The sequence below is a fragment of the Tupaia chinensis genome, unplaced genomic scaffold, assembly GCF_000334495.1.
Source record: "Tupaia chinensis unplaced genomic scaffold, TupChi_1.0 Scaffold000238_1, whole genome shotgun sequence".
Lineage (NCBI taxonomy): Eukaryota > Metazoa > Chordata > Mammalia > Scandentia > Tupaiidae > Tupaia > Tupaia belangeri.
Window position 1 is genome coordinate 803,599 of NW_006159716.1, and position 26,584 is coordinate 830,182.

Sequence of the window (26,584 nt, forward strand, 5' to 3'; positions counted from 1 at the left end):
CCTGCCGCTCAGGCACATCGTCGTCGTCCTCCTCCTCCTCCTCGTCATCCTCGTCCTCCATCTGCAGCCTCGAGGAGCCCTGGGGCCTAGGGAGAGCCACCACACTCAGCCCCAGAGGTAGCCTGCCACCTCCCACTGCCCCCGAGGCCCTGCCCCTGTCCCACTCACTCGTGGCCATGGCCGGGAACGTTGGAGCCTTTTGCCTCCTGGGCCTCTATTGAGGGACTCTGAAGACTGACCCGGAAGTCCTGGCAAGACGGGAGGTTTGACGCGTTGGAGAATTGAGGGCATTAAGGGCCAGGCTCCTGCTAGGAAAGCTGGCCCCTCCCACCACAGCACCTGTGTGTCTAACTCATGGGTGGTCTCCAGGGTCCCGGACACTAACCCTGTGCTTAGGGAGCCTGCTGTGTATGTCTGTATTTTCTGCCCAAGTCACTTACCTATCAGCAGTCTGGGGAGGACTCAGTTTAAACTCAACCTCAGTGCATTAAGAGCTGGGAAGGACCTTGGACACCCCTGGCTCTAGTGATCCCAATGCCCTGGGCCCACCCCTGGGAATTCGAATCCACATCTGGGTAGTCTGAAAAAGTGCCCTAAGGGCAGCCTTGATGTGGACTGAGCAAACCCTTCACTCTGCAGAAGCCCCAGGAGTGACTGAGTCCAGCAGCATCCGGGAGGGTGGCCCCAGGGCTGCCTTTCATCTGGGCTTGTCCCAGGACAGGGGCTGGGAGCGCAAGGGAGGCCACAGGAGGGCCCCGAGCCCTGCCGAGTGCGGACGTGGAAGGGGCCGGGCCAGGCGGTACCTGGGTGGAGTGCCGCAGGATGGCCAGCAGCCTCTCCTGGATTCTCCGGAGCAGCTCCAAGCCCGTGCTCAGGCAGTCGGGCCGCAGGAGGCGCAGCGAGGAGGGCAGGTCTCTGCACCGCAGCAGGGTCTCCTCTGCAGGGGGCAGGCATAGGGCTCCCTCCCTTCTCTTACTCATCCATCCTTCCTTCCACAAATACCCACGGAGCAGATACCCGTGCCAGGCACGGCTCTAGACACGCATTCCCATACAGCTTGTGTTCCAGTGGGCAGGGTATGGACCAGACTGAGAAGAGGTCAGGTGGCCCACTGTCCCCTCAGCCCCTCACAGCGTGGACTGTTTGTTTTTTAAAGGTTTTTGCCGTAGGGTATTGCCAGAGAGAGACAGTGAGAGGGAAAGTGAAAGTGAAAAATCACGCCCGGGGGGGGGGCCAAGCCACAATCTGCCAGAGCCCAACATGATTTTCAAGCCACCAGCCTGGGACTTGAATAGCAGTCAATTTTGTGGGAGTCCAGTGCTTTAACCACCACACCACTGCTGGCCCTCACACCTTGGACTTTAGACCAGAACTATAAAAGCTGAGGGGAGGGACTAGCAGTTAGTGTGATGGCTATGTTGCTGGACTCCATGTAGTCAACCATGGTTCGAGTCCTGGACCCAGTGGTTTAAACTCACGCTGGGCGCGTGTGCGTGTGTGCCCAAGATCCCGAGAGGAGAATGGAGGAGAAGAGATTGTGGCGTGACCATCCCCCCCAGGGGGTGATTTCTCGCTTTCTGTGCTATGAAGGAGGGCTATGAAGAATGGAGGGGGTTAGAGTGACGGCGGGGCTCTGGGGCTGCAGAGGGAAAAGGATGGCTGGGTGGGGCGGGGCGGCTCACCCAGGAGGATCTGCAGGGCGTTGGTGTGCAGCTCCAGGCTCTCAGTCTGCTGCTCCACCACGTCCATGTGCTCAGTGTCCTGGCTGTAGAAACTGTACACGCAGGCGTAGGCCAGCACCTAGGGCAGAGCCAGTCAGCAGGCCCTGCCTGGGCCACGCGGCCACCCCGAGCCCGCCCTCCTCCTCCCCACACCCAGGCAAGTCAGATGAAAGCAGCCAAGCCCACCAGACCCCCGGCTCGGCCTCCCGGTCCTTTGCCCCCGTCCGCACAACCTTGCGGGCCTGCTCCAGTCCCCGGCAGGCTTCACTGAGGAAGGTGAAGGACCTGGGTGGGGGCACCTCATGGATGGCAGATACCCGGTTCCGCAAGTTCACAGCAAACTCCTGTGCAGAGGAGGGTGTCGGCCCAGCAAGTGCAGCCTGGTCTCACCCAGTCTGGGCCTTCACCCCTGACCCAGGCACCTACCCCAGCTCTGACCTCACACCCCCTTCCCCCACCGCTCCCTGCCTGCTCACCCGGGCCTGGTGGTGGAACGCACACCTCTCGTTGTAGTCCTGGAACCGCTTCTCCTGGCGGGCTGCTTTGCTTACCTGGGAAGGACATGCTCAGAGGGTTATGGGTGCTTTGTTTGGAAGGATGCAGTCAATTATGAGAACAGCCACCATTCATAAAGACCTTTTAACACTTTACCCAGAGCACTTTAATCCTCATGGCTGAGGGAGAGATCATATCATCATTCCCTTTCACAGATGACACTGAGGCTCAGAGAAGCAAACTGGCTTGCCCAGAGCCATGCACCAAGCAGAGGAGCCAGCTCCGACTCCAGTCCTCATTCTGCCCCACCCTGCGGCCTCCTGAGCTGCCCAGCTCTCCTTGCCTTCCCGTGCCAAGTCCTACCCTGGAGCTGAAGGTCCCGCGGGCAGACCTCCCACTACCGAATCCCCAGCACCTGTGGCTGCGATGGCCTCTGCTCCCCGCACCAGGCCTCTGTCCCACAGCGCCTTTGCCCAGGGCGCAGTGGCAACATCACACCCCATCCTGGCTGCTCCCAGGCCTCTGCCCACTGCTGGGGCCCAGCCCCTTACCATGGCAGAGCAGTTGTAGTAGTCTTTGTGATTTGGCTTCCAGGACTTGAGGCAGCGCCAACAGAATCCATGGTTACATTTGGCACAGGTCATGCTACGGAGGAAGCTTGCTGGTCAGAGGGCTCCTGCCTCTGGGCAGGGCGTGCCGGGAATGCCAAGGGCCTCTGTTCTTTCCCCGCCTTTACAGCCTGCATAATTGCACCAAGTCCAACTGAATGCACCCTTGCTTTTGAATCCCCCCATACTGTGTGGACTTAAATTCGGGCAGGAACATGAAGCTCTTGCAGGTCACCCTGCAGGGCGCCCAGTGAGGGTAGCTGGGGGCTGCCCTTGTGGGTGGAGCTTTACTACGAGCTCCACCACCCCTTCCTCCCTCCCCTCTGCCTCCTGAATGCCCAATGCACACGGATCCCACTTCTTACTGCAGGCACCCCTCGTTCTTCTCAATGGGTGCCTGACAGCTAGGGCAGCGCTTGGAGATGAGCTTCGCCAGGTGCTTGCTCTGGGCCTCCACACTCATGCCGTCGTAGTAGCCGCCATCGTCGACCCACTGAGACATGTGGCCACAGCTGGCCGGGTAGTGTGCCTACAGCAAGGGGGCGGGGAGGACACAGCTGGGCCCCGACTGAAGGTGTGCGTGGGAGAGAGGGAGGGAGAAGACACTGGTCAGGTCTGGAGGACTCCAGAGGAAGAGCAGACCTCAGCTGTGGCAGAGGAGGAGGGACACAGCAGTCTGGGGTGGGGACTGGGCATGGGCAGGAGTGTGAATGCTGGCTCAGGGCCGGCAGCACCCACCTCAGGGAAGCTGCAGCTGAAGCAGGAGGCCCAGCCACACTTGGAGCAGGTGGTCCCGCAGCCCAGGCCCTGGCGGCACAGGACGCGGTCGCAGCCCTGGGGGTTGGTGCACCAGGTCAGGTTGGAGCAGCTCTCCACGTAGCCTCGCAGGAGCGCCTTCTCGTACTGTGGGGCCGCAGGTGCCGCCAGGTGAGGCGTGACTCTGCGCAAAGCCACACACAGGCCCCCGGGACCCCGCAGACCAGCCCACTCCCCAGGGCCCACCTGCCCTTTTGACTGCACTGGAGCCGCCTCAAGTGAGAAGGGGTACCTTGGAGATGACCTCGGGCGAGGACACGATGGCACGGATGAAAGCTGCCGTGGGCTGGGCGGGGCAGGCGGTGATGGGGCAGGTGCAATTCAGCACGAGGTTCTGCTCAATGCGTGTTGTCAGGTACTCGTTCCAGCAAGACTGGGAGGGACAAAGGGCCTGCTCAGCAGCCACGTAGGAGCAGCGGAGAGGAGGGGTCTTGGCACAAGCCCAGCCATGCTCCTCCCCACCCCTGCCCACTGATGTGGAAGGCCAGAGACAAGGCTCCTTCTAGATGCACCTCGAAACTGAACCTAAGCTTTCTTGCTTCTGTGGGTTTCCCTGGGGTTGGCCCACATTCCAGCCGCCTTTGAGATGTGTGGGCTGGGCTACCTGCCTGTCCTAATTACCGCTGGAATGGACACGGAGGGAATGGGTAAGGAGGGCCAAGGAAAAGGAGAAGACTGTAGTTCCAAGGAAAAAGTGGGAAGGACAGGAAGACCGGAGAGCGGTGGCCTGGGCAAGTGGGCTCACTCCTGAGTGGCTGCCCCTTCCCCCACAGCCCCAGCACAGCCCAGGCTCTCCTAGGGTGCCTGATGGCCCAGCTCCAGCCTCGTCACTCGGACAGACCTGCTCACTGCGACCCCCATCCCCGTCACTGGTGTCACCACCCCCCCACCAGGCTCGAGCCTTTGCATCTCCAGATTCTGCTCTGGCCCACGCATCGCCGCTCCACCCTGCACTGGGATCTTATCTTATCCCCTCACCCCTCAAGGCTGTAAGAGTCTATCCTGATAACAGCCTCCCACATTGCCACCAGATGTGCCCTCGCAGGGACCTGCACCCCGACACTGACCTGCGACCCTCCCCTCACAGCGCATGCAGCCAAGCTTTCCAGAATGATGGGTCTAATCCCCAGGGGGAGGGCCCACATGGATGGGGCATCGGGACTCCGGGGTAAATGTAAAGCACCTAACGGGGCCATTTCTACTCAAAGGAAAATACCATGCCAAACCCTTTTTATAGTGAAACAAACCTGGACAGATTGGGAAATGGAATGCAAAATTCTTTTGAGATAAAATAGACAATTTCTGCAAATTCAGACCCCAGATTTGTAGGCACGCAGCTGCCTCAGGTCCCTCACAGTCCTGCAGGACAAAAATCTTGGCATCTCAGTCTGGCGACACCCCCACCCCACCAAGGAGCATCTCCTGCTCTGGCCTACCCTGCTGCCCGGGTCCAGCCCAAAAGGCAAAGCGCAGTGCTGCCTGCCCTCTGCGAGCCCCACCTGCTGTCGGGGCCCACAGTCCCGGGACTGCCCTCCTCTGGCTTCTCCTGTATCACAGTTCGAGCTACTCTGCTGTGACTTGCAGACTCCTCGTTGGCTGGGCTGTTTCAGTCTGCCTGCTTTTCTCAGTCATGCTTCAGGCTCCCTGTCTGTCCATCTCTACAGGATGGACAGTCTCCTGCACCTACTTCCCTTCCCTGGAGGGTTTTAGCCAGGCTTTGCCACTTCATTCCAAATTCAAAGTCCACTGTCCGGGTTGGCCCAGGGGCCTGGTAGTTATGAGAGCTGGATCTCACATGACTGATCCACTGGCTTGCAGAACACTCAGGGTGAGCGTGCAGGTGTACCCCAAATCCTGACAGGGTGGAGAGATGGAGGAAAAGGGACTGTGGTGTTACTATTCCCCATTTGGGGTGCTTTCTCCTCTCCCTCTCTCTCTGGCAAGCGTACACGCCCTCTGGCAAAATTTTAAAGAACAAATCCTAGGGGCCAGCAGGTAGTGTGGTAGTTAAAGATGCTGGACTCCCACACGGCTGACTGTAGTTCAAGTCTTGGACCTGTAAGCTTGCTTTACTCACTTTACCCCTGTCTCTGACCAAATTAAAACTAATAATAATGATGATGATAGAATAATTCTTAAAAAAAAAGATCTTTCTTTTTTTTGGAGAGGTTTTTGCTATAGGGCATGTGCGCTTGCCAGAAAGAGAGACAGAAAGTGAGAAATCACCCCCCCGGGGGGATGGCCAGGCTGCAACCCCTTCTCCTCCATCCTCCTCTCAGGATCTTGGGCATGCACGCACATGTGCCCAGCGTGAGTTTAAGCCACCGGATCTGGGACTCAAACTATGGTCAACTACATGGGGGTTCAGCAACGTAGCCATTACGCTAACTGCTGGTCCCTTAAAATCTTTGATCCACCCACCTGCCAGTCCCATACAGGTATCCAACTAGCAGCTCAAATGGGATAGAGCCACAACAGACTGAATTCCCTTTCAAAAACCTGCTCTCCACCCCTGAGCCCCAGCCCCAGCTCTTCCTCCAGCTCAGCAAGATAGTGCTCAGGGCCAAAACAGGAATCATTCTTGATTCTGTCTGGAGCCTCCACACCCAGTCTGTAAGGTCCGACCAGCTCTGTCTCCAATACCCCTGATCTGCCCACTTCACCACTGCCCGGTCCAAAGCACCGCCACTCCTTGCTTCTTTGCACAGCAACTCTCTTCCTTCCAAGCCTTTTCTCCACACAAGGGCCAAAGTCATCTTTTTTTTTTTTTTTTTTTTTTGAGAGGTTGTTTTTTTGCTATAGGGTACATGCACTCGTCAGAGAGACAGAAAGTGAGAAATCACCCCCCAGGGGTGATGGCCACACCACAATCCCTTCTCCTCCATTCTCCTCTCGGGATCTTGGGCACGCACGCACACGCGCCCGGTGTGACTTTAAGCCACCAGATCCGGGACTCAAACTGTGGTTGGCTACATGGGAGTCCAGCGACATAGCTATTATGTCCGCTGCTGGTCCCACCCTGGGGGGTGATTTCTCACTTTCTGTCTCTCTGACGAGTGCATGTACCCTATAGCAAAAAAAAAAGAGAAAAACTCTTAAAAAATGTAAACCAGATCATATCACTCCTCTGATTAAAACCCACCACAGCTTCCCATGAAACAGAATCTGTGAACCCCACCTGGCCCAGCCCCTGTGCACCTTCCCAGCCTGCCTGTCTCCCAGTTCTGTGCTGGCCACCAAGCTCACCTCCTTTACTCTTGCACCTCCCTGCCTGCAACACTCTTCCCAGAGAGGGCACCTCCTCAGACAGGTTTACCTGACCTTTCCAATCCAAAGCACAAGACCCTCATCCCTACTCCAACCCTCAGTCACTTCCTCTGACATCACCCAACAATACAAGCATACTTCAGCAATTTGTGGAAAAATGGTATTGAAAGTATGGTTTATTTTGGGAGACCAGGAGATGGTGTAATGGTTATGTCAACTACTCCCACGTAGTTAGCCACAGTTTGAGGCCCAGAGCCAGTGGCTTAAAACTCACGCCAGGCACATGTGTGTGCATGCCCAAGATCCTGAGAGAATAGAGAAGGGATTGTGGCATGGCCATCCCCTTGCGGGGGGGTGGGGGGGTGATTCTTGCTTTCCATCTCTCTGTCTCCAGTGAGTGCATGTGCCCTACAGCAAAAATCTCTCTTTAAATAAAAAAAGTATGGTTTAATTTTGTATAAAGAAGTTTTGAAAATACACTTATAGATTTTTCCTATTCTTTTTTTATCCTTATCTTTTTTTAAAAAATGTAACTGTATGTATTTATTTAAATTTGACCAGAGAGGGACAGAGTGAGAGAAAGAGAGGGAAAGTGAGAAAGCAAGCTGCCACTTCCGGGCCATCAGCCATGTGGGAGTCCAAGGCTCTTAACCACCACGCCACCTGCTGGCCCCTATGCTTACCTTTTTTTAAGGCACCTATCAGAGAGAGATACTGACAGAATGGGAAAGTAAGAAAGCATCCCTTTGGAGAGGAGGGTCATGCCGCAATCCTCTCTCCATTTCTCCCTCATGTCGGGATTTTGCACATGCATGCACATGTGCCCAGTGTATTTTTCAGGCTGCCGGGTCTGGGACTGGAACTACACAGTCGGCCATGTGGGATCCAGGTGCCTTAACCACCATGCTACTGGTTAGTCCCATAGTTTTTTCACAATACAAATTTTTAGTGAATTTTTTTAAAAAGCCCTCATATCTTCTTCTCTTCATTTACCATAAAAGTTGGGTTCAGGGGGCAACCTGTGGCCTGGTGCTTAAGGCAGCTGGATCCCACATGGCCAACTGTGGTTTGAGACCCGTCATCTTGAAAAACACACCAGGGGACCCGGCGGCTTAAAACTCACGCCGGGCACGTGTGTGTGCGTGCCCAAGATCCCGAGAAGAGAACGGAGGAGAAGGGAATGCGGCGTGACCATCCCCCCTGGGGGGTGATTTCTCGCTTTCTCTCTGTTTCTCTCTGTCTGTCTGGTGAGTGCACGTGCCCTATCGCGAAAACCTCTCAAAAAAAAAAAAAAAAAAAAAAAAAAAAGAGGAGAGAGACCCTTGGAGTGAAACTGCCGAAATTTGAATCCTGAATGGGCAAATGATTTCACCTCTGAGTACCTTCCTCTATCATCTGTAAAACAGGCTTAATAAAAGTACCTACCTCAAAAAAACTATTACAAATTAAGTAAAATAATACATGTAAACAACACAATGCCTGACCCGGCGTGACCTCCCCATAAATATCAGCTGCTTAGTAGCTTACAGATCATGTCTTGTTTGACTTTCTTCCTCCCACAGCACTGAGCGCTGTGCACATTACAGGTCATGACAGATATTAGTTGAATGAAAAAAATCGAAGTGCAAAGGAAATGATTAATAGTCTGGGGAAAAGGGCGACCAAGCAACTATGTGAGAAGGGGAACTAGAAGCAGAGCGAGAGAGAAAGAGAAAAACACACATGTGCGTGCACGCACACACACGCAAATGCACATGTCCCCAATCACCCACCACGGAGGAGACGCTGGTGGGAGAGGCAGCTAGAACTCAGGGCAACGAGGAGGGCTCCTCTTGGTACGTGGACGTGTATGGACTCTGCACCAAGTCTAAGGAGCTGCGAGGCAGGGAATATCACACTCAGCACGCTGCACCTCTCAGCACCTCGGTGCCCCCTTCCCTCCTCAGCAGACCACTCCATCCGTGAGCCTCTCTGCACCTGCTGGGCAGCAGACGGCCTCGCTCCCCCACGCCCTCTACTTTTGTGTGACTCGTGGTCTATTCCTTTTCTGTTTTTGTATTAAGTAAGAATACATGATTAGGAGGTGATGATGTTCTAAAATGAGGTAACGTGGATGGCGATAAGGAAACCATGAACTACAGTCATCCCCAATCTAGTAACAATTGTTTCAAAGTGCCTTGACATATTGTACACACACACACACACACACACACACACACACACACACGTGGTTTTCAGTAAGTTCATGGAAACACATAGTATGGATAAACTATGTGTGGATTGCAAAAAAGTTTCTGTAAAAGTTTCTGTACCAAATAAACTCGTATTCTAACCACCTTTTCCCATGCATGTTCTTAAGTCCCCTAGTGTATGTTTGTGTGTATCTTCAAACGTGGTTGGGAACTGGAATCACCTGAGGAGCTTTTAAAATTCCGGATGCCTGAGTCTTACTTCCTGAGATTCTGATTTAATTGGCCTGGAGGACAGTCTGAGCATCAGGACTTTCAAAAGCCCCCATGCAACAGAGTTTGAAAACCACCGACAGGTATTTCTGGATCCTAACAACCACCCTTCAGAGCATCAAGGCGCTGATGCCACCTACAGAAGATAACACCAGATCCAGAGGGACTGAGAGACGTATACAAAGCTGAGGAAACACGGTGTGGGGCTAACCCAGGTTTCCACAGAGTTGCATTAGGGCAGAAAGCCAGAAGCATGACAGGAATTGGCAGGGCCTCACCTTACAGCAGTAGTGGCTACAGCAGAGAGTAGGCAAGTCATCGTCAGGCTGCAGGGGGCTGACACAGACGGGGCAGAGGTCAGGGCGTACCGTGGCAGCCTGGGCCTGGGGCACGCACAGCCCGGCTGCCCGGAGGCGAGGCTCGCGGTGAGCCATAAAACAGAAGCGCGGGTCTGCGGTTCCCACTCTTTCTTACTAGCACGTAACTCCGAAGCACCCCACTCAGGAGACTCGGGAAGGCATGCCCCCACCCCCTCCTCCCGTACAGAGTTGTCAAGGTCTAGAGAGTGAATAAGATTATGAGTGCATGTGCAAATTTCAGAAACCTTCTAGGCATGCTAAGTTTTTATTGAGTTGATTTCTGAAACCCTTAAAGAATCATTACAACCATCTTCTCCACGAGAACTGAAAATCAGTGTAACTACTCAACAGCAATTATATTGAATTTATAATAAAACTTATGAAATATGTATGCGGTGTTCTGAAAACTGTCAAAAGTGATCAACTGGTGTCTTTAATCTTTCCTTATATGGAGGTATATAAATATATCATCATTAAACACTCAAAATGTTAGATGGGATTCGCTGCTTTAGCAAACATTTAAAAAATAATAACTGCTGTCCCCGTTTCCCACATGAGCTCTTTAACTGCTGGAAGAGGCCTGATGAAGCAGTAGCTCCTTCCGGTGCTGTGGGATTTAGCTCTGACACTTGCTGCCCACAGGTACTCAGAAATCTAAACCAAAAATACACTTTCTTTGTATTGATTGATTTTCCAACTCCGTCTGAAGGGAGAAAAAATGAAAATGTAATGTTCTTGTAAGTATAGTCCAAGGATAAAGAAGTTATAAAGTACTTCTCAGGAATTCAGAGCGGACGCGGTCCTGGGAGGGTGACAATGGCAGGTGTTAAATAAATAACCATGCAAGTAAGAGTGAATTATTCTAAGAGCTATTATAAAAATGCAGGGGGTGCTGCTCAGTGTAGGTTGGGAAGCCAGGGCTGCTCGAAGAGGACAGGCTGTCAACAGTGACTGACAGGTGGTTGGGGGTCAGGCTCACGGTGGAAAGGAAGTGCTCTTTCTGGAGAGGAAAGCAGGGCTGCAGGGGCCTGGTGCAAGGGCAGGTGCTTTCCAGAATCCCACAGGGACACGGCGGAGAGACCGCGTGCAGAGCCCGGGAAGGGAAATGGGGCTCCTGGCCACGTTACCAATTTTGGACTTAAATACAGGTATAATGACAGGCCATTGGCAAGAATTTTAATATGTCTACTACATACGTTGCAGGTAAGTCGATGTCTACATTAACTTTTTTATTTTTATTTTTAAGGTTTTTTTTCCACAGGGTACATGCACTCACCAGAGAGAAACAGAGAGAAAGTGAGATATCATCCCTCGGTGAAGAAGTGCCTTCTCCTCCATCCTCCTCTCAGGATTTTAGGCCCGTTCACACACACACACACACACACACACACACACACGTGGTTTTCAGTAAGTTCATGGAAACACATAGTATGGATAAACTATGTGTGGATTGCAAAAAAGTTTCTGTAAAAGTTTCTGTACCAAATAAACTCGTATTCTAACCACCTTTTCCCATGCATGTTCTTAAGTCCCCTAGTGTATGTTTGTGTGTATATTCAACAGTGGTTGGGAACTGGAATCACCTGAGGAGCTTTTAAAATTCCGGATGCCTGAGTCTTACTTCCTGAGATTCTGATTTAATTGGCCTGGAGGACAGTCTGAGCATCAGGACTTTCAAAAGCCCCCATGCAACAGAGTTTGAAAACCACCGACAGGTATTTCTGGATCCTAACAACCACCCTTCAGAGCATCAAGGCGCTGATGCCACCTACAGAAGATAACACCAGATCCAGAGGGACTGAGAGACGTATACAAAGCTGAGGAAACACGGTGTGGGGCTAACCCAGGTTTCCACAGAGTTGCATTAGGGCAGAAAGCCAGAAGCATGACAGGAATTGGCAGGGCCTCACCTTACAGCAGTAGTGGCTACAGCAGAGAGTAGGCAAGTCATCGTCAGGCTGCAGGGGGCTGACACAGACGGGGCAGAGGTCAGGGCGTACCGTGGCAGCCTGGGCCTGGGGCACGCACAGCCCGGCTGCCAGCAGCAGCGGCTCAGGGTCATCACTGTAGTTCTGCAGCAGCTGTTCGGCACCCCAGTGCGAATGAGCTAGCAGGTGCTGAGCCACATCTGGCTCTAAATTCAGTGTCTCCTGCACCTGCCGCACTGTCTGCTCCATCAACCCTTCCACCTCCTGGGGGCTCATGGTGCGGCCTGCAGGCAGCTGTAGAGATGCCAAGGCAGCCACAGCTTCTGGGCTTGGGGAAGAGAAGAGACAGTAGTCAGTGTCAACCAGTATGCTGAGCCCAAGCTGACCCCCAGCTCCCTGCTTGTGCATCCTTTCTTGGGCTTGTGACACCAGCCTAAGGGTAACCTCCTGAACTAACTGGTTTTTTGGGTTTTTTTTGGAGAGGTTTTTTTTGCTATAGGGCGCGTGCGCTCGCCAGACAGACAGAGAGAGACAGAGAGACAGAAAGCGAGAAATCACCCCCCAGGGGGGCTGGTCACACCGCAATCCCTTCTCCTCCATTCTCCTCTCAGGATCTTGGGCACGCACGCACGCGCGCCCGGCATGAGTTTTAAGCCACTGGGTCCGGGACACGAACCACAGTCGACCACGTGGGAGTCCAGCAACATAGCCATTACGCTAACTGCTGGTTCCCCTGAACCAACTGTTTCAATGCAATCCTCTGCAGAAGCCTTTGTAAATGTGGGAGGGCAGCTGGTGATCCCAGTGTCTGAAGGCACTACAGGTATCTACTGGGCAAGGGTCAGGATACTAAGTGACCAATAGTGGATGGTACGATCCCACTGTAGGGCCCAGACGAAAGGCACTTCCAGTGAGAAACAGGAGTCTACAGCCTTGCTGTGCAAGGTGCAGCTCGTGGACCAGCAGCCTGGGCACACGGAAATGTGAGCTGCACTGAAACACGTTCCTTGGTGAGGTGCATGCGTGCTGAGGTTTGGGAAAGATCACTCTTGGGAACACATTTCACACACAATACAAGCAGCAGGCAGAAAAGTTGTCATAACAGCTTCTGGTTATGACATAACAGCCGGAGCTGCTCTTAAACGCTGTAGGGATGCCGGATAATGAGAGCAGTTCATGGCAAATTACTCTGTAGAACATACTTCCTGAAAGTTTGTGTATTTCACTGAGCAGGGTGAGGAGTTATGAGCACTTAATACATGGTTGCAGAAGACTTTACGTTTGCTTAGAATGACAGACATCCGTAACAGAACTCAAGTGTCTGAGTCCCCCGCCTGAGAGTCGGCTCCAGGAGGATGAGGACAGTAAGGTCCAGGTGGGCAAGGGAGGGGACAGGAGTGCGGGGAGGGGGAATGAAAACCAGCAAAGTGGGGAAAATGACAGTGATAAGGGAAGTGGGATTAGAAAAAGAAAGGAAAATGTTTCGGGCACCTGGCTTTGGCAGTAACCCCCTCCCATCTCAATGCGAGGGGGCAGAGGTAGCTACCTCGGCCTGGAGGTGTTGGTGCTCTGGCCGCCACAGAAAGGGATGTCTGCCTGGCCCCGGCAGGGCCCCACAGGCTCTGGAGCGGCATAGATCAGGATCTGGGGCCGGTCATCACGCCGCTCCACGTAGCCCTGGCCCAGGAGGTGCAGGATGCAGGAGAGGACATCTGAACTGGTGCAGGCCACACCCCCAGCCACAGCTCGGCCCAGGCTCCCAGGGGGGTTGGGGCCCTTGTGCCAGGCCTCCAGAACCTGGATGGGAGGAAAGACAGTAGGCCACGGTCACCCAGGCAGCCGGTCTGCCTGGCGCAACACCTGGCTCAATGGCAGTACTTATCTCTTACGGTGTTGTGAGGACTAGGTGGCTTAATCCCGTGAACTGAGAATGGGGCCGAGCCATGGTAAATATGGAGGTGTTAGCTCTGCCTCCCAATACACTGTCTGGGAGTAGAAAACCCTGATGGAAATGTCGCCCCACAGAGCTCTCACCATGAGGGCGTCTGTCTTTCCTTGGACAACCTTTGGTTCTAACCCCCAACCCCACGCATGACTCCCTCCCTCTCACCACTTCGCCACTTCGTGGTCCCCTCTCCTCCTACCAGACAAACCAGTTGGTCAATGTGGAGGCCCTTATCCCCGTGGGCTTTGAGAATGCGGACAAGAAGGCAGCTCAAGAGGTTCCTCTTCTGTTCCAGGGTCCGGCCCTCATCCTTCTCTACATTCAGGTACTTCTGGGGTGGTATCAGCCACAGGGCCTCCCCATCAGGCTGGGGTCCAGGCTCACAAAGCCGCAGCACACCTAGAACCCACTCTCAGTCAGGGACCCAAAGAGGAGCAGGGACAGATGAGTGGGGGCTAGGAAGACCGCGTTCTTTCCCCTCCTTCTCTCCCCGCACCCTGCAGCAGAGGCTCAGCCCTGTCCCCACTGACCTACCCCCATGCAGCAGGTCCTGACCCTCATGCAGGGTCAGAGGGCCATTCTCAGAGGTGAGGGGCAGAAGTGCCTGGAGCAGTAGCTCTGGGGAGAGGTCAGACTCCTTCAGCAAGGTCTCTACTGACACCTCCTGGTGAGGACAGATAGGCCAATCAGGAGTTGAGGCCAAGGGAAGGAAAGTAAGAGGAGAGGAAAGGTGGAGGGAGAGTGGGGTTCAGAAGAACGACAGAGAGGTGGCAGAGAAGACGGGGTGAGGCGAAGGAGAGGCACCTCCGTCTGGTTGAAGTGCAGCAGCAGCCACATCTGCACGGTGGACACATGCAGGGTCTGCTCCCCAGACTGTAGCTCAGCCTGGCCCAGCCACGTCCACTGCAGTCGCCGATGAGGCCCCACGTCCAGGACTGGATGGCTCTGACCTAGGAAGAGTCGAGAAGGATGGAGATAAAAAGTAGGGAAATGGGGCTGAGGTTCCAGCTTGCTCCCGCTAGTCCCTGCAGGAAGGAGGCCCCTGCTTGACAGAGACACCTTTCCTGGGGCCACCTCCCCAGAAAGCCACAGGTGTCTAGGAGCCCACTGCACCCAGCTCAGTGCCTCTCAGGCATCGTGGAGAAGTGCAAGAGGAGCCCTGCACCCTGCCCTTGAGCTCACAGTCTGAAAGACCCACCAGGCTGGGTTTCTTCTTCCTCCTGGGTCATAGCCCAGGAGAGGAAAGCCAGGAACATTTGCTCGTTCTAGAAAGCAAGGAAGCTATCAAAGGGAGACAATATTGAAAGGAGTCAGGAGCCAACCCGAGAGCTAGTCTACAGCCAACCACAGGACGGTCTGAGTATAAAAACAAACAAGCCAACAACAAAACACTGCTGAGGCATGATGGACACACACGAAGTAGCTCCAAATCATGAGCTCATAATGGTATTTTTAAAAATACCTACTGTTTTCAGAGTATTAAGACCAACACATCTTTTTTTTTTTTTTTTTTTTTTTTTTTTAGAGGGGGTTTTTTCTTACGGCGCTGGCCAGGGGGGATGCCCACGCCGCAATCCCTTCTCCATTCTCCTCTCGGGATCTTGGGCACGCACGCACACGCGCCCAGCGCTGAATGTGAGCCACCAAGTCCAGGACTCTAACTGCGGTTGACTGTGGGAGTCCAGCAACATAGCCATTACGCTAACTGCTGGTCCCAACACACACTTTTCAAAAAACTAATTTAAAATAAGGAGAAAAGGGAAAGAATTAAGCCTTTCCTGTGTAAGCTGTACATCAGGGCAACCAAATAATTGGTGAGAGACTCTTCTTATAGAGAAAGCGTTCTAGCCAATACATGAAGGGGTAACAGAGCTAGGATGTCACTGTCTCAGAAACCCTAATGAGACAACAGACCTAGCGACAGTAATGAAAAATCACACAGATGTGCAGATGAGACCAACAGCACTGAGACCCACTGACCCATCTTAACATCGGGCGGCAGTTAGCTGAACTTGCCTCTCGGGGGAAGACACAATGCCACTAAAGAAGCCTTCTTGCCCAGGAAGTCAGACACAAATCTGAATAAGGATCTACACCTGAATCTCTTTTTCAGGAAATAAGAGACAGAGGAACGTGTCAGAGGACACCATGTGGGTGCAATCAGTAGAATCCAGCCTGGGTTAATGGACAAATAACCCAATTTCTTTCATGAAAACATTTCAAGAGAGAAAAAATGGGGAACCAGCAGTTAGCGTAATGGCTATGTCGCTGGACTCCCACGTAGTCGACCGCGGTTCGCGTCCCGGACCCGGTGGCTTAAAACTCACGCCGGGCACGTGTGCGTGCGTGCCCAAGATCCCGAGAGGAGAATGGAGGAGAAGGGATTGCGGCGTGACCATCCCCGCTGGGGGGTGATTTCTCGCTTTCTGTCTCTATGTCTCTCTCTGTCTGTCTGGCGAGCGCACGCACCCTACAGTGAAAATCTCTCTCAAAAAAAAAAAAAGAGAGAGAGAAAAAAGGGAGGTGGAACCTACAGATGAAGTGATATAAAATATAAGCGATATGAGACTCAACCAAAGACAATGAATGGGTCTTGTTTGGATCTTCATGAAATAACTGAACAAAATTTAAAATGCCAAGAAAAGAGGCCAGCATGTGGCATGGAGGTTAAGGCAGCTGCACCCCACATAGCTATCACATGGTTCAAGTCTTGGACCCGGTGGCTTGAAAATCATGCCAGGCACGTGTGTGTACATGCTCCAAATCCCAGGAGGATAGGGGAGAAGGGACTGCAGTGTGGCCATTTGGGGATGATTTCTCATTTTCCTTCTCACTGTCTCTCTTTGACAAGAACACAGGCCCTGTGGCAAAAACCTTTAAACTCATGCCGCAATCCCTTCTCCATTCTCCTCTTGGGATCTTGGGCATGCATGCACATGCACCCGGCGTGTGTAAGCCACTGAGTTGGGGACTCGAACCGCAGTCGACTATATGGGAGTCCAAGGACATAGCCATTACGCCAACTGCTGGTCCCACCCCGCCTCTTTTTTTTTTTTTTTAAGATAAAGAGGTTGTCAAATAAAACAAAAACAAATTCTAGGTATTTATAAAATACATGTCTAAAACATAAAGGTATGGCAAAGTTTAAAAATAAAATGATTCTTGGGGAAAGGTGATAAAAGTAGAATATTGGCATAGTTTAATACTATCTCTCCCCGCAGATTTCTATTAATAGTAGCAAGAAAAAATATATTAACTCTGTAGTGGAGAAATCAAACACCCTCTTGACCATGTTGTCAAAATTAGCATCACGAATGAGGGCGCATGGAAACTGTAATACCTTACTAAGTTCATAATGTCATTTACTTAGTATTCACACGAGACTGCATACTCTGAATCTAATCATAAGGAAATAACATACCTTTTTTTTTTTTTTTTTTGAGAAGTTTTTAGCTATTGGGCGTGTGCTCGCCAGAAAGACAGAGAGAGACAGAGACAGAAAGTGAGAAATCACCCCCCAGGGGGGATGGCCATGCCACAATCCCTTCTCCTCCATTCTCCTCTCGGGATCTTGAGCACGCACATGCACGTGCCCAGCGTGAGTTTAAGCTACTGAGTCCAGGACTCGAACCGTGGTCGACTACATGGGAGTCCAGTGACATAGCCATTACACTAACTGCTGGTCCCACCATTTGTTTTTTAAGAGAGATTTTTGCTATGGGGCGTGTGTAGTGTACTCACACACAAAGAGAGACAGAGAGAGGAAGTAAGAAATCGCCCCCCAGGGGGATGAACAGTCACACAGCAATCACTACTCTTCTCTTCTTGGGATTTCTGGGCACGCACACAGGCCTGACATGAGTTTCAAGCCGCCGGTTCCGGGACTAGAACTGCAGTCAACCATGTGGGAATCCAGCGCCTTAATCACTATGCCACCTGCTGGCCCCCAACATAGAAATTTTAAATGCGGAACTATTTAAAGAATGTAGGCCCAGTCTGGTGCCATACTGAACTGCAGTATGTTTGTTACACAACACCAAGCGTATGTGAGTGCTTGGGACCCTAATGGTCTGGAGGGTTGGAGTGGGAGACCATAGCATGGTAACACCCTGTCAAGGGTATTTCTCGCTCTACCATAAATAAAACAAAAATTTTTTAGGGTCAGCCCCATTGTGCAATGATTACGCACTGTATATAGATAGTCAGATCCCACATGGCTGACTGAAGTTTGAGTCCTGGCCCCAGTGGCTTAAAAAACATGCTGGGTGTGTGTGCATGCAAGCCCAGTAACCTGACGGGATGGAGAAATAGAAGGATCGGGTGACCACGGCCCACTGGATCATGTTCTCTCTCTCACTCTAGCAAGTGCACACATTCTCTGGCAATAAAAATAAATACCTAATTTTTTAAAAATTGGGGACCAGCAGGTGGCATGGTGGTTGAGACACTAGGTTCCCACATGGCCAATCCCAGTCTGAATCCCAGACCCAGTGGCTTGACACTCACACCAGGCATGTGTGTGTGTGTGTCCCAAATCCTAAGAGGAATGGAGGAAAAGAGATTGCAGTGTGGCTATCCCCTCTTGTGGGTGATTTCTCATTTTCTGTCTCTCTGGAGAGTGTACACACCCCACCATAGCAAAAAAAAAAAAAAAAAAAAAGAAAAGAAATCTCTGAAAAAAAATTATTTTTAAGGACAGTATCCTCCAATATGTCAATGACCTAAAAGACAAAGAAAGGCTGAAGAACTGCTCTAGATTGAAGGAGATTTAGGTTTAGATTTAGATTTAATGGTTATGTCGCTGGACTCACACATATTTGATCATGGTTTGAGTCCTGGAACCAGAAGCTTAAAACTCACACTGGCATGTGTGTGTGTGTGTGCCCAAAATCCTGAGAAAAGAATGGAGGAGAAAGAACTGTGGCTTGACCATCCCCCTGGGGAGTGATTTCTCACTTTTTGTCTCTGTCTGTCTCTCCAGCAAGCGCACATGCAGTATAGCAAAAACCTCTCTTTAAAAAAGGGAGATTAAAGAGGCATAACAACTAAACATGACTGGAGATCTTTTTTTTTGGAGAAGTTCTTGCTATGGGGCGCGTGCACTCACCAGACAGAGAGAGACAGAGACAGAAAGCGAGAAATCACCCCCCTGGGGGATGGCCACGCCGCAATCCCTTCTCCTCCGCAATCCCTTCTCCTCCGTCTTCCTCTCTGGATCTTGGGCATGCACGCACATGCGCCCAGCGTGAGTTTTAAGCCACCAGGTCCAGGACACGAACCGCGGTCGACTACGTGGGAGTCCAGCGACATAGCCATTACGCTAACTGCTGGTCCCAACATGACTGGAGATCTGACACTGGATCCTGTCCTGGAAAAAGTCCTAGAACATAGTATGGGTCAATTAACAAAACTGGAAAATGGAAAATAGATTAAGGTATCATTCCATATTACATTTTTTGTTTGTTTGTTTTTTGTTTTGTTTTGTTTTGTTTTGAGAGGTTTTCGCTATAGGGCGCGTGTGCTCGCCAGACAGACAGAGAGAGACAGAGAGACAGAAAGCGAGAAATCACCCCCCAGAGGGGATGGTCACGCCGCAATCCCTTCTCCTCCATTCTCCTCTCGGGATCTTGGGCACGCACGCACACGCGCCCGGCGTGAGTTTTAAGCCACCGGGTCCGGGACGCGAACCGCGGTCGACTACGTGGGAATCCAGCGACATAGCCATTACACTAACTGCTGGTTCCCTCCATATTACATTTTTGAAACTGATAAAATAACTGTGTAAAAGAATATCTTTATTCGGAGCCAACAGGTGGCATGCTGGTTAAGATGTTGAATTCCTACATGGCCAACTGAGGTTTGAGTCTTGTACCTGGTAGCTTGAAAATCACATGTGTATGCAAGTGCAAAATCCTGAGAGGAGAATGGAAGGGAAGGAACTATGGAATAGCCATCCTCCCCTGGGGGTGATTTCTTACTTTTCCTCTCTGTCTCTCTCTGGCGAGTATATGCATCCTAGGCAAAAACTTAAAAAAAAAAAAAAAAGGAGAGAAAATATCTTTATTCTTAGGAAATATATACTGAAGTACTTATGGGCAAAGCACCAGCATATATACAATTTACTCTTAATGGTTCAGAAAAAAGTTTATGTACATATATGCACTTTTATCATTGGCTCTGTGTGTATGTGTATATATATATAAACATTTGCTCTGTGTGTGTATAAACATTTGCTCTGTGTGTGTGTGTGTGTGTGTGTGTGTGTGTGTAAACACATACACAAAGAGCCAATGATAAAAGCAAATGTCAAAAAAAACATTAACATTTTGTTGGTGAACTTGAATAAAGGGGATCATTCTTCCAATTTTTCTATAAATTTGAAATTACTTTCGAATTAAAAAAAAATTAGTGAAGGGATAACTGGGTTGGCCCAGTAGCTCAGGTTAAAGGAGCCAGAGCCCACATGAGTGATGAGTTCGAATTACAACCCAGCGGCTTGAGAAGCCTACCAGGTGCATGTGTGTGCATGCCTAAAACCCTGGAGGAATAAAGGAGAAGGGACTGCAGCATGACTAGGTCTCAGCTCCCACGGTGGGGTTGAGGGTGTGTTCTTGCTCTCTCTCTTTCTGTCTTTCTGTCAAGTATAAGTGCTCTCTGGTGATAAAAAAAAAAAAAGTAAATAAATCAAATTTTTAAAAGGTGAAAGAAAACTGAATTGTATACTTAAATGGTTAAAATGGCAAATGTCACATTAGACATATTTCAACACAATGAAAAAAGAGAACTAAAAGTTTCAGAACTTCTTCCAACGCAAAACAAAAAAAGTAAAAGAAGAGGGACCAGCAGTTAGCGTAAAGGCTGTCGCTGGACTCCCACGTAGTCGACCACAGTTGGAGTCCCAGACCTGGGACTTAAACTCACGCCGGGCGTGTGCGTGCATGCCCAAGATCCTGAGAGGAGAATGAAGGAGAAGGGATTGCGGCGTGACCATCAACCCCAAGGGGTGATTTCTCGCTTTATCTCTCTGTCTCTCTCTGTCTTTCTGGCAAGTGCATGCTCCCTATAGCAAAAACCTCTATTAAAAAAAAAAAGAAGTAAAAGAAGAGAAAAAGATATACTGGGGCCAGGAGATGGCGTGGTGGTTAAGGTTCTGGGATCCCATACGACTGACACGGTTCAAGTCTCAGACTATAGTTATCCCTCAATTTTAAAACTCTTTTTAAAAAATTCATAGGATACAGGACCGGCAGTTGGCGTAATGGTTATGTTGTTGGACTCCTATGTAGTCCACCATGGATCAAGTCCTGGGACCTGGTGGCTTAAACTCACACCAGGCGCGTGTGCATGCGTGCCCAAGATCCCGAGAAGAGAATGGAGGAGAAGGGATTGCAGTGTGGCCAACCCCCATAGGGGGGAGGGGTTCTCACTTTCTGTCTCTGTCTTTTTGAAAAGCGCATGCGCCCTACAGCAAAAACCTCTCAAAAGAAAAAAAAAAAAATCACAGGATGCAGTTAAAGCAACAGGGAGGGGAAAATGAACAGGTTTATATACTTTTATTTGGAGAGGTTTTTTTTTTTTTTTTTTTTTTTTTCACTATAGGGCGCGTGCGCTCACCAGACAGAGAGAGACATAGAGACAGAAAGCGAGAAATCACCCCCCCAGGGGGGATGGTCATGCCACAATCCCTTCTCCTCCATTCTCCTCTCGGGATCTTGGGCACGCACACACCCGCGCCCAGCATGAGTTTTAAGCCACCGGGTCCGGGACGCGAACCGCAGGTGACTGCATGGGAGTCCAGTGACATAGCCATTATGCTAACTGCCGGTTCCCTATATACTTTTATTTGGAAAGAAGTCTAAAAAGACTAAAAATTAAGTAAGCATGCAGCCTGAAGTTAGAGAAAGAAAATGGAACAAATTCAGAGAAAGTTGAAGGAACTGATAAAAGCATAAATTTACATTTATGTAAACCGATACTTTTTCACCCTCCCTAGGAGGTTGATGTTTATATATTATATATGTACGGTATATATACACACACACACTCTCTCTCTCACACACACACACATACATATACACATTCCTATTTACGGCTCACTCCTTTTCCTCTCTGGCCACCCCAAATCCCCCGATCTTGCATGTCCTCTCCCTAGCTCTCACTCTGACTGTAGAAGTTGGAGAAGCGGTCAAGGGCGTCACAGAACTCTGTGGGAAGGCACTTTCTGGGATGGTACAGGTAGCAGAGTGGGGAGACAGGCCAGCAGCGAGGTGACAGGACCAGTATGGAAACTGTTGGACTCAGATCTTCAATAAACAGTTCTTTCTCAGCCTCCTCTTCCTCCTGAGGGATAGAAGGATTTCAAGGGCCCTTGGACTCCCTTCTTTCATCTAGTCTTTTCTTGCTCTTCTAGCTCTCACTCTTTCTCCTGCTCTTACCTCCTCTTCCTCCAGGCCCTGTTCCTCCTCGTCCTCCTGCTCCAAGAGCAACTTGTCAAGCCGCTGGAGCTGGTAGAGGTGGAACTGGCGCTGCAGCTCCTCTGAGGTGCTCAGACTCTGCAGCATCAGCTGCGGGAGGCGGTTGGGGAAGCAGAGGCCGATCTGCTCCAACACGGCCCCCTCCAGCCAGCTGGAGCCCAGGCTCAGGAGCCGGTCTGCCATGTAGTGCCTGCAGCGCACAGCCCAGACTAAGCTTCAGTGTGGGTGTCCACATGGCCCAGGCCCAGCCACCCACTCCAGAACGTGGGCTCCTCTGGTGTAGCCTGCCTGAGTCATAGCCCCTAGCTCACCTCTTCCTTCCCACTCCCTTTCCACCAGTGCACAGCCATTTCCATATCTTAATCTCTCTTTTCCCCGTTGTTTCTTCCCACATCTTCCCTCTAAGACTCAAATCTCCACTTCTCTAGACATGAGGCCTCCCATCTCCTACACTCACTGGTAGAAATGCTCAAAAGTAGTAGCCAGCTCCAGACCAGAAAGGACCATGATGGGTTCCAGGTGCCGCTGAAGCTGTCCCAGCATTTCCACTCCAGGGGCTCCGCCAATCAGGCCACCCTGGATCTGTTGGTCAATGTGCCTGGCAAACTGCTCACTTATCTGGGGGCAGTGGAAAGGGCATCAGGCAAACCATGGACAAGGGAGCAGAGGTAAAAGGGCAGAGCAAAAAGAGATGGACAGGGAAGACATGGGGCACTCACGTGAGCCGCAGTGAGGAAGGACTGCTGCAGCAAGGCGCCAGAGAAGCCGCTGCGCAGAGCCAGCGTAAAGGCCGCCCGAGGCCCAAACAGCTCAGAGCCTGCTCTCTGCAAGTACTCATAGAGCTTACAGTAACGGGGCACGAAGTCTGGGGTCCTCCAGGCTGCAGCCAGGAACCTGCTGACCTGAAGAGACCGCACAAAAAATAACATCAAAGGAGCAGCCCCTCTCCCCCATAGCCTTTGGCTTGTGTCTGCCCACCTGCTTCTGCACCACGCTCAGCCAGCACTGGGTTATGTTCCTCAGGGTGCAGCTCAGAAGAACCGATGAAGGTGCAGGGCTCCGATCCCGACCCTTACTGCTCTTGCTGACTATGGAGACAGGGAAAAGGAAGGAATTTCATCTCAGCCTGTGGGTGAGACCAGGATCTTAGGTATTGGTCCCCAGGAAGGGCCAGGAGGTCCCAGGGGCCTGAAAAGGCCCATAGCAATGCAGTAAGGAGAGGAAAATTCAGGCAGCAGGGAGAAACCAGAAGGCACTGCTTCCCAGGTTCTTAGCTCAACTGGCCACAGCTGGGACTTACAGGGCCGTGTGGACGGTTCGGGAGATGGCCCAGGAGGAGGCTCTACATGTACCAGCAAGTGGCAAAGACGGCGAACTCGAGAAGCAAAGGAGGCTGCTCGACTGAGGGGGTTCCGTGAGCTCTCTCTTTGCTCTAAATACTGATCCAGCAGCCATCCCAGGGAGCTCACACCTTCCACATCTGAAAGAAGACAGGTCAGGAACAGGTATCCATGGAAAACAGGGGAATGCCAGCCAGGGAGCAGAAGGGAGAAGGAGTCAGTGTACAAAACCCTGGTCCTCCCCTCACCAAGGTCTGCTTCAGCTGGAGTCTGGGGATATGGTAACAGGTCAGGGACAGGGTGGAGGGGAAGACTCGAATACCAGTCTCAGGGAGAACCCCTGGGGCAGAAAGGAGAGAGGAACACAGAGATAACAGGCCTTCAGGGATGAAGACAGGACCCGGGAGAACCAAAAGCATGAACTCGGTGACCCCTGGGAATAAACCCCAGGAGCTGGCTAGTGAGGCCAGGCATTAGGACGGTACCAGGTGAAGTGATGTTCTGCACCAGTGGGCTGACCAGGGCCTCCCAGCAGGTCTTGCCCAGGGCTTGGGCGGCCTCATCATCAGGAAGGAAGCGGTCAGCAAAATTCTGCTCATGGCGCAAAACCCTGTTCAGTCTGGGAACAAACAGCAACGGTCAAGGTTAAAGGCACAGATTTCCCTGAGGCCTCCACTCCAGGGCATAGCAACACCACATCACCCTGGGCCCGGTCCTAACCTGACTCCCCTCGCAGCATGTCCTTCTCACCTGTGCTCATGTTTCCCCGCACGTGCTAGACGTAGCTTTACCCGACAGGCTCCACTCTAGTGTCTCCTGTCACCTACTCCTTAGTGTCCTGTTCCCTCCTCGTGCCCCACCTACCTGGGGCAGAGCTGCAGGAGGCGTCTGCGGTCCTCCGCTATGTCCCGGCTCCAGGCCTGCGCCCGAATCGTGTAGAAGAGGTACGTGCGGCGACACAGCTGTTCCCGGAACAGGGGCCAGAAAGTGGGCTTGGGGCCCAGGACCTCCACACCTCGAACCCGGGTGTCGATGCCGCCCTGCAACATGCACAGGGCTGTCTGTCACCCTAGCTGCCGGAGCTGCTGCACATTGCCAGGCTGCAGCCCCGAGTTCCTGAGAGCGGCTTGGGACATCCCTACATCTTAGGAACACAAAAGGTTTCTGAGCCATCTCCAAGGGGACTGAAGAGAACCCTGGCCAAAGCCCTGCCTCCAGTGTTAGAAAACCAGCTACTCTGGAGCCCCTGGGCTACACCCCAATCCTCAGCCCCAGTCCCCACTCCTCCCTTGCCCCACCTGCTGGCAGCGCTTTATGCGGATCTGGATGACAGGCCAGAAGCGGGTCAGGTTCTCTAGGAGGGTCACCCGGCTGGCTGAGGATAACACGTTCACCTGGCAGGACAGGGAAAAGGGAGGCAGAGGGCTGACACCTCCAGAAGTGGGGCTGGAAGGACTGCTGACAGCCACCCAGTTGGCAGTGCTGTGTGCCCTTCAGTTCTCCACTGAGTCCAGGGACCCACCCCCTAATCTCACTCCTGCTGTTTCCAAGACGAAGTCTTTCCAAAGCAGGGGCTGGGTCCTTCCACAGGACCTGGCACAAGCAGGGTGGGGAGCGAGATGAAGAGGGGCACAGGGGCTCCTACCGTGTTGAGCTCAGTGTTGATGCAGCTGGCACTGTCACCCCCAAACACCACCACCCTGGCTGGCATGTAACTGGAGTCCTCACTGGCCACCAGCAGAGTCAGCTGCCTGGAAGAGGAAAAAGGAGTCAGTCAAAACCAGGGCCCTGGTCTCAGCTCAAAATGAATCTCAACCCACCTCTTCTTTCTCTGGCTCCTGACTTTACACTTCCCTGATCCTGCTACTCCCTTCACATACCCCCAAAGCAACTTCATTTACACTCACGGCTTCAACCAAAAACACACAAATGATTACAAATCCACATCTCTGCCCTAGATCCACTCCTGCACTTTCATTCTGTGTAGCCAAGAGACATTCTAGATCATTCCATGAGTACCAAAGTCAATGTGCCCACGAGGTACAACCATCTGTCCACATAAACCTGCTCCATTTCCATGTCTCTCTCCTGGGAAATAAAACTGCCACCCACAAGCCAGTGAGAGGCATGGAAGAGAAGGCCCTGGATCCCCAAGTGGCCAACTGTAGTTTGAGTACCAGACCCATCGGCTTGAAAATCATGCCAGGTGTGTGTGTGTGTGTGTGTATATGTGTGTGTGTCCAAAAATCCCGAGAGTGAAGGAGAAGGGACTATGGTGTGCCCATCCCCCCCGAGGGTAACTTCTCACTTTCCTCTCTCTCTGGGTCTCTCTCTGGCAAGCACGTGTGTCCTATAGTAAAAACTTTAAAAAACGAAATCCTCCTTCAGAAGAGGATTCCTCATGGCTCCTGCAAACTAGTCATTTCAGGGGACAGGAAAAATGAAGATTTTCTACGGATAATTCAGCCTCCAGCAAACAAAGTTAGTGTGATAGATCTAAGGGCACTGTAGCTAAACATCAAAATACTATTAGGGTTAACATTCCTCAATATCTACTGAACCTGCTGCACCAGTGATCACAACAGAACGGCAAAGAGATTCCAGATCACCTCTTTCTGCTTGCTCCTGAACACTCAGATTGAACTTCAAGAATTCGAAAGAAACACACCATCCATCAGATGACAAAAAAATCACCGCAGGACCACGAGAAATAAGGAAAAGCAAGAAAATACCTCTTCTCCAAGGGAAAAGAATAACTCCTCTTCATCCACAAGCAGTTCAATGCAAATCATGGAAATGTCTGATAAAGAATTTAGAACATTCATAATGGTGAAGCTAAGATGGAAGAGAAGATGGAAGAGAAGAGAGACAATGAACTGCTAAAGAGAAAGGAGAAAGAAATTGACAAGTTCCAGGAGGTGAGGAAATTCTTGCAAGATCTAAAAGAGGAATTACATGCTTTACAAAAGACTCAAACGGAACTGTTAGAAATGAAGTCTATAATACAGGAAGTCAAAATCTCCCTTGAAAGTATTAAAAGCAGACTAGATCATACAGAAAATAGAATCTCAGATGTAGAAGAGAAAATTGCTGGCCTAGAAAAAATCCACCACGAAGACTGAGAAAATGGCCCAAAAATTTGAGAATAATATACGAGAAGTACTAGATA

The 26,584-nt window shown here is 51.4% G+C and overlaps 1 protein-coding gene across 3 annotated transcripts in view; it reads right to left on the reverse strand.

Annotated features, from left to right (window-relative positions):
• Positions 1-26: 26 nt before the first annotated feature.
• CUL9 (cullin 9) overlaps positions 27-26,584 on the reverse strand; it is a gene marked incomplete at its 3' end in the record, with an annotated part of 47,190 nt that continues 20,632 nt past the window's right edge. For all 3 annotated transcript variants that reach the window (XM_014587837.2, XM_014587838.1, XM_014587836.1), the window contains 25 exon segments: positions 27-86; positions 169-248; positions 804-937; positions 1,683-1,800; positions 1,955-2,065; positions 2,198-2,272; positions 2,768-2,861; positions 3,190-3,353; positions 3,563-3,727; positions 3,873-4,013; positions 11,639-11,984; positions 13,203-13,453; positions 13,801-14,000; positions 14,136-14,265; positions 14,406-14,551; positions 21,761-21,941; positions 22,037-22,265; positions 22,533-22,693; positions 22,795-22,977; positions 23,054-23,163; positions 23,376-23,555; positions 23,901-24,034; positions 24,280-24,455; positions 24,714-24,809; positions 25,061-25,166. In XM_014587837.2, coding sequence (XP_014443323.1) covers positions 27-86; positions 169-248; positions 804-937; positions 1,683-1,800; positions 1,955-2,065; positions 2,198-2,272; positions 2,768-2,861; positions 3,190-3,353; positions 3,563-3,727; positions 3,873-4,013; positions 11,639-11,984; positions 13,203-13,453; positions 13,801-14,000; positions 14,136-14,265; positions 14,406-14,551; positions 21,761-21,941; positions 22,037-22,265; positions 22,533-22,693; positions 22,795-22,977; positions 23,054-23,163; positions 23,376-23,555; positions 23,901-24,034; positions 24,280-24,455; positions 24,714-24,809; positions 25,061-25,166 — 3,771 coding nt within the window.